We start from the raw sequence: 10,064 nt of genomic DNA, 5'->3' as shown, positions 1-10,064 counted from the left end.
GAGCTCCAGATTCCATCGATCAATTTGCAGACGGAAGGCGTGCACCTGTCCACAATTTACCGTACTTGCCTTTCTGCCACACGCGCTCCTTCGCAGTTTTAGTCAGCGACATACCTTAACGCAGCGTGAGGCGCCCACGATGTGATGCGCGCTCCAACAGGCACGGCATCACCACGCTTCAAAATTTCAAAGACGTTGATTGAGGGCTGCAAAGAAGCAGCGGAAGTCTGTAGCAAGCATCAAAGTATCATGGAAGCGCATGTACTTCGTACGATACCCGCCCTAGCCCGCTATCCGCTGCGCGTGAATCCGAGAATCGTTATGGCATATTACCGCAAAAGAAGACATTAGTTGGAGGCCTAGAGAAGGGGCTGTGGAGTTCCAACAGGACGAAGATAATAATCGTGATCCGGCGTCGGGAGAGTCTCAGGCACAGAAAATTCCCGTACAGGCAGCTCCAAAGAGGGTCCAGCGGACTGATCAGAATAGCACTTTCATTACAGAGGGGGAGAGAGAGGCGGAAAAGAAGTCTGCAAATATGAGAAGGGTTGAGTCAGTTGCCTACACTTGACTCCACAACCTCCACGGTTTCGAGGGTAGGACTCGGAGCGTTGGGGCGACGAAGAGCATTCGGCAGAGCAGCTTCAGTACTAGTGTAAGGAGGTTCCTTTGATCGGAAGATGAAACAGAGCTTCTGCTCGGCATTCCCGGCCAGCCAGGCTAAAGACAGCAATAAGCAATCCAAAGCGGTAGGTTTGAGAATTTGAGAGTTTGAGAATTTGAAGTTTTGTGGATGCTAGATTATGGCAAGGTTGACGTCGTTGTGATCTATCATGCGATCCACCGCCTCAGACGGAAGCGAACAACCTTAGTTAGTGATAGCTAGTATCTGAGGGCGGTACGGTATAGCTGGAAAAAGAAGAACCTCAGATTTTAATCCGATTATTTTTTATGCCGTGTATAGAGCTGGATAGACAGAGCCCCGCCCCCATATCAAGCTCCTCGTCAGAAGGTCCGGGCTGAGTGGTGCAGTCAATGCGCCTGTATCACTCCAAAAGAGCATATATGCATAGCAAACAAGGAAAAGGGCCTGTGAATTGTGAATGAAAATGATGGTGCGAAGGAGGGGAGTATTTCGATGCGGCATCGTGATGGTAAGATGACCGAGAGAGAAAATAAATCCAGGGACATCCGGTGCTTCCAAATAAACTCGTCACCGCTCCCAAAAAGGCATTGCAAATCCCTTTTCTGGCCATAGACCCTGGATTCACAATACTTGGCAGTTCCGCCTTGCAACAAACCATAAACAATTCGGATTCCCACTTCTTTTAGGGTCGAGTCCTATCATAACACTCAGATCTAAGAGCCCACGACCAAACCGTGGTTTCCTTGCTTTCCGGTCTTGCCACATGCAGATCGTTCGTACTTGTGGTGCCGAAGACCTCGAACCAAAAGGAAGAAACCGAGAAGCTCAAGGTGATACAGATGATTCAACCAATTATCCAACGATCCAACAAGTGACAGTGACTAGTGATAGCGCGACTACAAGTCGAGGTACAAGTACGAACAGTGAAGGAAACGTTTACCGACCGAGAACAAGGAATGACCGTACGTTAGTATAGTGTAGTGTAGAACGAACGAGAGAAAGTCGCCGCTCGCCGCCTCTCGCAGGCAGAGGCCCTGACCGAGCACCCTTTAGGCGTCGATATTGATAGGAGAGCAGCCCAGGTCGATGATGCCGTTCTGTCCAATAAATGTCCCGTGAGAATGATTTCCAGAAGCGCAGAAAGAAGGCCTACCCAAGTGTTGCCACTGCAGCAGACGGGCTGCGACGAGCAGCTAGAACCACTGGCTGTCCCCTCGATGCTCGCCGAGGAGCACTTGATACCGACCTGAGTGCCCTGCATAGCGAAGCCGAGGAGGCTGGCAAGGCCGGCCGATGTCTTTTCCTGCAGGCGCCGAGCAAAAGCAGAAGCAAACGCAATTCAATTTGATGAGCTTGGTGGCTGAGATAATATGGGGTGAACGGAGAACGACTCACATCCGCAACGCTGTTGCAGCAGCTGATCGAGCCCGTGTTGCAGCTGCCGTCCTGGCTGCCACCGGTGGTTTGGCCCGGGCCGCCCCAGGTGGAACCGTGACCGCCGCCGTGGCTGCCATGCCAGCGTGGCGAGTAGTGCAGAGATCCGTTGCCGGAGCCCGCAGCGCCGACGGAGCCATGATATTCGTCGGGGACGACGAGTGCGCCAGAGGCAAGGATGAGAGAGGCAATGGTAAGGGCGTGGGCGAACATGGCGATGGAGCTGTTGGGTGTTTTGGAGTAGAGGTAACGCAGGATGGGATGGTGCTTGTGTAGCGAGTGGAGGTTGTGCAGTAAAGTGAACGACGGAGGAAGTGAGCGGGTTGGTCTTCTGGGTTCTTCTCCGTGGTTCTTATAAGAACTCGAAACATTCCAAGGTCTGAGAAGGTGATGGTAAGCTTCTTGGAGACACAACGATTCCATGACAAGCCGAAAGACGGCTTCGTTGGCATTCAGCCAACATTCGAGGTCTCAGTGCCAGAGCAAACACATGGTGACGAGGACAGCTGCCGAAGACGGGAGGAAAAACGAGTGTTCCGGTGACATGGCACCCAAAAGGAAAGACGTTCGGCTATTCCAAGAATCAAGATGTCAAAGAAGCACCACAGCTGTCCAGAACTGTCCTACTAGATCGACATCCACTCAATCGAGAGGGTTCTTCGTGACATCGCGACAGAGGTACCTCGATATCCTGTGGAGATTTTCGTCCTCTGCCATTTGCCACTGTCGTGAAATCAGCGAGTTGGAAGATATGGTTGAGGTTGGAAAGGACTCGGGTACGGTGCCGTTGATCGGCATCTCGCACTCTTTCGTCCTAGGCAACACACTGATCTGATGTTTTGCGGTTGTGCTGTTGCAAGCCATCGTCCAGTCCTGGCCAGTATCCAGAAGGTCATGGTGAGTTGGTAAAAGCAAAAAAGACTGACAAAGTTTCCCCAGGGACCATCGAGAAGTCATTGACGCGACGTCATCCGGAGTCGGGAAGCCCGGGACGCTGATAAACACAGCCACATTAGCCGCCCGCGACGGTCGCCCTTGTCTGGTCAGGATCAAATGGCCGGCGTGCAGCCATGCGGACGTGTTACCGATACTTCACCTGCCCGCACGACGTGCTCCAGTTCACTAACAAACACCCATGCAGCACCTAGGCAAGGGCGCCCTCCGTGTAGCCAAGAACATCTCCAAGGGCTACTCCGACACACAAGCCTTAGTCCGCGATGCCACCTCCAACGACCCATGGGGGCCCTCGGGCACCCAGATGAACCAAGTCGCCCAGCTCACTTATAACCAGTGCGTTCCATCGGTGACTCTTCCTCCAAAACGCGCCCAGATTGAACGCGTCCAGGAACGATTTCGTCGAGATCGTGGAGATGCTCGACAAGCGCCTGAATGACAAGGGCAAGAACTGGCGGCACGTCTTCAAGGTACATCTCACCACACACCCGCCATGCATTCACCCATCTGACCACGTGCCACCAGTCCCTCCAAGTCCTCGACTACTGCCTGCACAGCGGCTCCGAGAACGTCTGCCAATACTTCAAGAACAGCCTCTACATCATCAAGACCCTCAAAGAATTCCAGTACATCGACGAGGACGGCAAAGACCAGGGTGCCAACGTCCGCCAGAAGGCCAAAGACGTCGCCAACCTGCTCACCGACGCCCAGCGTCTCCGCGATGAGCGCCGCTCCCGCGCGAGCATGCGCGACCGTATGATCCGCGGCATGCCCGGCGGCTCCGCGGATGCCACAGCCGCAGCCGCTACACCAGCGGCAGACTCCTCGCCCCAGCCTGGCGCCGATGGCAGTGGCGGGGTGTCGAGGCGGCGCAGGAAGCGGAATGCAGACGAGGATCTAAAGCGGGCGCTCGAAGAGAGCAAACGGGCGTACGATGCGGAGGCGGGGTATGGGCGGCTGACGACCGAGGACGAGGACATTGCGCGTGCTATCAAGCTCAGCCAGGAGGAAGCGGCACGGAGGAAAGCCAACGCCCAGAATCCGCCGCCGCCTTCGGAAGCACCTGTAGCAGTGTATGTCCTGCACACTCCCTTCTTCGAACTCACTTCCGAATTTACATGTTGTACGCAGTCCCCAGAGCAGCAATAACCCTTTCCCGCTCATCGATGTCTCCGATGGATCTAGCGATGGTCTTCAGCCACAGTTTGCAAGTCTTCAGCCTCAGTTCACCTCCTTCAATCCATGGCAGCAGCAGGCACAACAGGAAGCCGTGCAGGTGTGTCATCACCCCGTCCACAATCACGCATCTAATCGGCACGGATTCCATAGGCAGATTACCTCCGCCAGCAGCAAGAGTGGCAGATGATGCAGCAACACCAGATGCAGGCGCAGGCCACGGGCAATCCGTGGTTCCAGCAGCAGCAGCAACCCCAGACGGCGCCATATGGGCAGCAGCCACAGATGTCCCTTGCGCCTCAGCCGACAGGCTTCGGGTGAGCTCCATCATATCTCCCTCTCACCAATCCTACATCTGAATGACGCTGACATTGCCAAACCCGTTCAGCTCAAACAACCCCTTTGCACCAGCACAGCAGTCCTCCCCGCCCATCCCGGCCTTCCCCACCTTCTCCACTGGCAGCACAGGACCCCCGAACGGCTATTCACAAAGCCCGCAAGGCCCTTTCGGCGCCTTTGGCAACAACATCGCATCGCCAACGCCCAATTTCGGCGCGTCGTCGGGCTCGCCACCTCCGCCAACAAACGGCAGTGGGTGGAATCCGAACGCGAACGCGAGCCCTGGCCCCGGATCGAGGATGGGCGCGACAACGCCGCGCGCGGCTGTACGCTCGGACTCGGAGCACGCACACCTCGCGAATATATTTGCGAACCGCGACGACGGGCAGGACACATTTGGGAACGTCGGTGCGCTTCGGTACGGGCAGACGGACGCTGGGCGGGCCGTTGCTGCGACGGGGACGGGCGGGAGCGGGCATAATCCGTTTGCGATGCGCCAGCAGCAGCAGCAGCAGCAGCAGCAGCAGATGCAGAACGGAAACCAGCCGTTCTTCTCGTTTTGATCGCTCAAGCTGAAGTACGATGTACTTCCTTTGCTGGTTCCTTGATGTCCTCTTGATTTTGTTTGGTTATCATTATCACAGTTGCTCTACCTTATATTATGCGTCGAGTAGGCTGATATACTGTGTTTCCTTGGTTCACCGAGTCGGCTAGCCGATTGTCTAAATGAATCCCGAGCAGATCGGTGGAGGTTGTGCTATTCTGCAAACACGCTCGTGTCCTCTTCGTATTGATCGAGGCCTAGGCGTCTACCTCCGGCTCCGACGACATAGCGTGAAAAGGCAACGAAGCAAGATGAAAGAAAATCTCGCTCCGAGGACTTGGGTCCTTTTTAGAACCACATGGCTGACATATGGTGTCAATGTTCGAGTTTCGGATTTGGCTCTCAGGGTAAGATAATGAGTTGCGAATTGGACAAATCTCAAAAACTTGGTAAAGACTTGTCGAACTTCAATTACCGCCGGTCAAGAGATTGTGTCCAGCTAGTTTGCTGATTATCTCCAAAGGAGACTCTCGAGTAAGAACAACGCCAGAACATTCCGGTACTTCCTTTTGTCATGTCCTCCGTCGCCGTCCAGATGTTTCCATAAGCGAGCACAAAGGGGCGCGGTAACTTGCGACCCCCTGAAGGCTGCTGCGCTCAAGATAGCACAGCCACCGGTCCCACTAACGTTGACCCTCTCCTCGATGTCGCTACAGCACTTTGGCAAGGGCGCACTCCGGGTAGCCAAGAATTACACAAAGGGCTACTCAGAAACACAGGCAAAAGTCCGTGATGCCACCTCCAACGATCCATGGGGCCCCTCTGGCACACAGATGAACGAGATCGCACAGCTCACATACAACCAGTCCGTCCTTGCTTTCTCGAGCGCACGCCTGCACAACGACCGTTTCTGACTTTTTTTGGTCATACAAGGGGTGACTTTGTGGAGATCATGGAGATGCTCGATAAACGACTGAACGACAAGGGCAAGAACTGGCGGCATGTGTTCAAGGTGCGCTCCATCTGCTGACGTGCCCTTGGTCCAACGCCCCTCACACACTTCAATCCCCGGCAACCTTCCTACACTACACTTGGCTCGCACACCACACCTTCTCGTTCCAAAACACAAATCACGCGCACCGCCAGTCGCTCACCGTGCTCGATTACTGCCTGCACGCCGGCTCCGAGAATGTCGTCATCTACTTCCGCGACAACGTCTACATCATCAAGACACTCAAAGAATTCCAGTACGTCGATGAGGATGGCAAAGACCAGGGCGTCAACGTCCGCCAGAAAGCCAAGGACATCACCAACCTCCTCGTCGACGAGAACCGCCTCCGCGAGGAACGCCGCTCCCGCGCGAGCATGCGCGACCGCATGGTCCGCAGCGGCCCCGGAGACGAAGATGGCGGCAGCGCAAAGTACGCTCCGCCCGTGGGCGCGCCACCGAGACGCCGTGGTGGAGGACCGGATGACGAGGACGAGCTGCGTCGCGCGATCGAGGAGAGCAAGCGCACGCTCGCGGAGGAGCAGCGCAAGGCACACGAGGACGACGATCTCGCCCAGGCGATCAGGATGAGCGAGGAGGAGGAGTCGAAGCGCAACAAAGCCGTTGAAGACTCGAACGCCAATGCGCTCTTTGACGAGCAGAACCAACTGTATGTCAATGTCCCCGCTCGATCGACTGGACCTCCGTGTGATACTGAACATGTTTTGCAGCTCGCCAAACGGCAACAATTCCGCTCCCTTTGTCGATCCCACTCCATATGCCACCGGCCTCAACCCACAGTATACGATGCAGCCCCAGTTCACGTCGTTTAACCCGTACCAACAGCAAGCCCAGCAGGAGGCCATGCAGGTGCGCCACTTGCCCTAATTATACCCCGTTGCGTGTGGTGCTGACCGATCACAGGCGGAATACTTCCGCCAGCAGCAGGAGTGGCAACAACAACAGGAGATGCTTCAGCAGCAGCAAATGCAAGCTCAGATGCAGGCCCAGCAACAGGCCCAGCAGGAGGAATGGTTCCGCCAGCAACAACTCGCCCAGATGCAGCAGCAGCAGCAACAGCAGCAAATGCTCATGGCGCAGCCTACAGGCTTCGGGTGAGCACAACACTTCCATCCCTATCTGCCCATGACACGACCCTCCTGACCCCGCACCGTCCCCCCACAGCTCCAACAACCCCTTTGCCCCCGCCCAACCATCCCCCACACCCCCCATGCCCTCTCTCAACACCTCCGTCTCATCATCCAACGGACCCTCCTTCAACCTCCAAGGCACCTACGCCAACTCGCCTGCCCCCGCATTCAGCTCACCCTCCCCCGCAGCGTCCTCCCCCAGGCCCGAATCCGCTTCCGCCGCCGGCGGCCCGTCGCGCAACGGCACGGGACCGCGCCCGACGCGCGCCGACGCGGAGCACGCGCACCTCGCGGACCTCTTTGCGAACCGCGACGACGGGCAGGACACGTTCGGCAACGTCGGCTTGCTCAGGTACGCACTTTCATTTCACTTTGGGCGCTGGCTCTGGTTCCTCCAGGCGCGGACCGCTGCTGGTGCGGTGTGCTCGAACTGACTGTGGTTGAATCGGTTGCAGGTACGGGCAGACGGACCATGGCCGGATCGCGGCGACCAAGACGGGCGGGAGCCACAACCCGTTCCAGATGCAGCAGATGCAACAGCAGCAGCAGCAGCAGTATCAGCAGCAGCAGCAACAGCAGGGCCACGACCAGCCGTTTTTCTCTCTCTAACCTCCGAGTCACTTTCCACTTCCGTTTTCTCTTTATCTAAGTATCCCGCACCACCTATTTCCTTTCGACCCTGCAGCTCCATAACGCGCGGTATCGCTATCAACAGCGCACCGTGCTGTCCTGTCCTGTGCCGGTACATATGACTCCCAACGGATATCTAGCCCATCCTACTCTACGTACGGAGCGGATGATTCACGCCATACACACACGTTCATTTCCACCGTCTCTATTCTCTAGTTTCTATTCTCTAGCTCTCCCGTACCTCTCTCGTCCTTTTTCCTTTTGACTACAATGTTTTCATCTGTCATCGTCGTAGTCTGACTCGCTGAATTGAATAACGCATGATACCCTTTTGCAATTTGAAGCGCGTTAGGAGCGTGTCGTACGGCCACTGTTGACGCGGGCTCTGGGATCGTTGGCTTATGGCGTGTTTGCTGGCGGTGGCATCGTTATCCGGGTTGTCAGTCACCTCCATATCTGCTCGTTGATGCATTCCACCTTGAATTGTCTCACAAACGCCAAGTTGCTCAACACGCCGAGACATTACACATTCTTTCTAAATCGCCCTCAGACTGACCTATACTTGTCCAAGTATGCCGTACTTCGCTGTGTAAGCTGCATACCCCATCGTCTTCAAATGTGTCTCACATCGATGCGATTTAGACGGTAGTCAGCTGTGATCACAAGAACATCATCCGCATTGTGCATTCTTTGTGCAAATGCCGTACACTACTCTACACTATACTCTTCGACTGTCTTCATTACACCCACCTCTGAACGACGACGCTGTTGGCAAGGCCGGCGTCTTTGATCGACTGAGTGTTGTCCTCAAGGGTCCGGTTAGGGAACGTCGTGCCGATAGTATACTCCCGCGCCAAATTCTCCGGACGAGATCTGCGGAAACCACGAGAGTGAGATATGCATCGCGCGAAGATACCCACGGGAACAACCACACGTACGCATTGATAAAGTTCCTGATGTCCCCAACATTATGATGCAGGTTCATCCTGCACGGAATTCTAAAAGTAAACAAACCCAGCCAATCAGCACACCGAGTGAAGTCCAGCCATGCATGCATGCGCATACCTCGTCCCGTCAGCCAGCCGGATCTGCACCGTCGTCGTCGGCAGCGACTGATCGACCTCAAACCTGTTTATCACGCTCTCCCTGTCTGCGCCCATCGACCCAGCGCCGCTGTGCGCCGTCGCGGAGGACGGTCCGGCGGGGAACGAGCCGGGCATCGCCGAAGATGGCCCAGCGCCAGAGGAAGCAGATGCCGACGTGAACGAGGGCGTGTGTGCCCCGAGCCGATTTCCATCGCCGCCGAACGGCTTGCTTTCCTTGGGCGGGGCGACGTACTCCTCGTCCAAACGCTTCGCGATGCGCAGCTCGACGGGTTGGTCAGGTAGAACATTGAGCATGGCGAGGGGCGCATGTCTTCGATGCAAGAGAATTGTATCAGCATCAGAAAAGGTGTGTAAGTGTGACAGAAAATCGGGAGCACATACCCCGAATTCAAAGCCTCCAGCAGCTGCTGGTTCTGCGCATCGTCGTACCGCAGGAGCTCGCCGTCCTCGATGCTAAAACCATTGCGCCAGAACGTGACGTGCCGGATTGCAGTCTCTTGTTCCTCTGCGGTACATGATCAGAATCGTCACATGCTACCGACCGTAGGTAGTAGCTTACCAGGCTCGGGGGCATTGGGATCAGGGATGTATGCGCTCTCGACCTCGTCGCTGCCAAGCATGTGGCCTCCACCAAAGAACGAGGACCGCGTCGTCTCGCCAACGGCTACAGGGGGTGGCCCAGCTCTAATCAGATCCAAAGACGCAGTCAGATTTAGAGCTATATGATGACCAAAAGACCAAGACGCACTCAGCTGCACGGCGGAGAATATCCTGGACCGCGTCTCCGCCAGGCTGCATAGGCCCACGATTCGGGTTCTGCACCGATATAGCGCTTTATGCGTCCTCTTCAGTATTGCGCTAGATACAGAACGGATACAGAAGCAGCGTACCTGCGTTCGCCGCCCGCAAACCAGTCTTCCCCTCCGCGCCTCCTGTCCGCCTCTTCATCGTCGTCATCGTCATCCTCAAAAGTATGCCTCTGTGGAGGCGGGCGCGACGGCTGAGCCGACGACGAGAGATCGCTGAGCGTCGCAAAACGCCCGGCGCTAGCCGACCTGAATCACAATGTGCAGCATGGGGCGAGGAGCGAGGGCAC

General features: G+C 56.0%; 4 protein-coding genes across 4 annotated transcripts in view; 2 read left to right on the top strand and 2 right to left on the bottom strand.

Moving 5' to 3' along the window:
- Positions 1–2,293, bottom strand: part of CONPUDRAFT_61520 (fungal hydrophobin) — a gene marked incomplete at both ends in the record, with an annotated part of 4,709 nt that extends 2,416 nt beyond the window's left edge. Inside the window, 2 exons of the mRNA XM_007773569.1 lie at positions 1,800–1,943; positions 2,042–2,293. Coding sequence (XP_007771759.1) covers positions 1,800–1,943; positions 2,042–2,293 — 396 coding nt within the window. The remainder of the gene's footprint in view (positions 1–1,799; positions 1,944–2,041) is intronic.
- Positions 2,294–3,215: 922 nt separating this feature from the next.
- On the top strand, positions 3,216–5,243 carry CONPUDRAFT_167825 (ENTH-domain-containing protein; the record flags this gene model as incomplete). Its single annotated transcript, XM_007773924.1, has 6 exons — positions 3,216–3,370; positions 3,426–3,504; positions 3,560–4,107; positions 4,166–4,310; positions 4,364–4,527; positions 4,599–5,243. The coding sequence occupies 6 exons, from the start codon at positions 3,216–3,218 to the stop codon at positions 5,110–5,112; spliced, it is 1,605 nt and encodes a 534-aa protein (XP_007772114.1). The 3' UTR covers positions 5,113–5,243.
- Positions 5,244–5,777: 534 nt separating this feature from the next.
- Positions 5,778–8,182, top strand: CONPUDRAFT_109031 (ENTH-domain-containing protein). Its single transcript, XM_007773923.1, has 7 exons — positions 5,778–5,958; positions 6,027–6,105; positions 6,240–6,751; positions 6,813–6,951; positions 7,006–7,196; positions 7,267–7,584; positions 7,688–8,182. Exons 1-7 carry the CDS (start codon positions 5,798–5,800, stop codon positions 7,839–7,841), a joined length of 1,554 nt encoding a protein of 517 aa, XP_007772113.1. The 5' UTR covers positions 5,778–5,797; the 3' UTR covers positions 7,842–8,182.
- A 420-nt stretch (positions 8,183–8,602) lies between these two features.
- On the bottom strand, positions 8,603–9,944 carry CONPUDRAFT_62040 (SEP-domain-containing protein; the record flags this gene model as incomplete). Its single annotated transcript, XM_007773616.1, has 7 exons — positions 8,603–8,735; positions 8,801–8,860; positions 8,928–9,278; positions 9,350–9,473; positions 9,528–9,652; positions 9,717–9,800; positions 9,859–9,944. Coding segments are annotated over 7 exons (963 nt in total), but the record flags the coding sequence as incomplete, so codon positions are not given.
- Between the last annotated feature and the right edge of the window lie 120 nt (positions 9,945–10,064).

The sequence above is a fragment of the Coniophora puteana genome, assembly GCF_000271625.1.
Source record: "Coniophora puteana RWD-64-598 SS2 unplaced genomic scaffold CONPUscaffold_11, whole genome shotgun sequence".
NCBI classification, from domain to species: Eukaryota; Fungi; Basidiomycota; class Agaricomycetes; order Boletales; family Coniophoraceae; genus Coniophora; species Coniophora puteana.
Note: the sequence above shows the minus strand (reverse complement) of the source record. Positions and strands in the feature narration are given on the sequence as shown.

Excerpts from the sequence above, each read along its gene's own strand:
- CONPUDRAFT_109031 (XM_007773923.1), top strand. The coding sequence starts at position 5,798 with ATGTCGCTACAGCACTTTGGCAAGGGCGCACTCCGGGTAGCCAAGAAT. Across the intron at positions 6,106-6,239 it reads ACTGGCGGCATGTGTTCAAG|TCGCTCACCGTGCTCGATTA; the intron begins GTGCGCTCCATC and ends GCGCACCGCCAG. Across the intron at positions 7,585-7,687 it reads GGCAACGTCGGCTTGCTCAG|GTACGGGCAGACGGACCATG; the intron begins GTACGCACTTTC and ends AATCGGTTGCAG.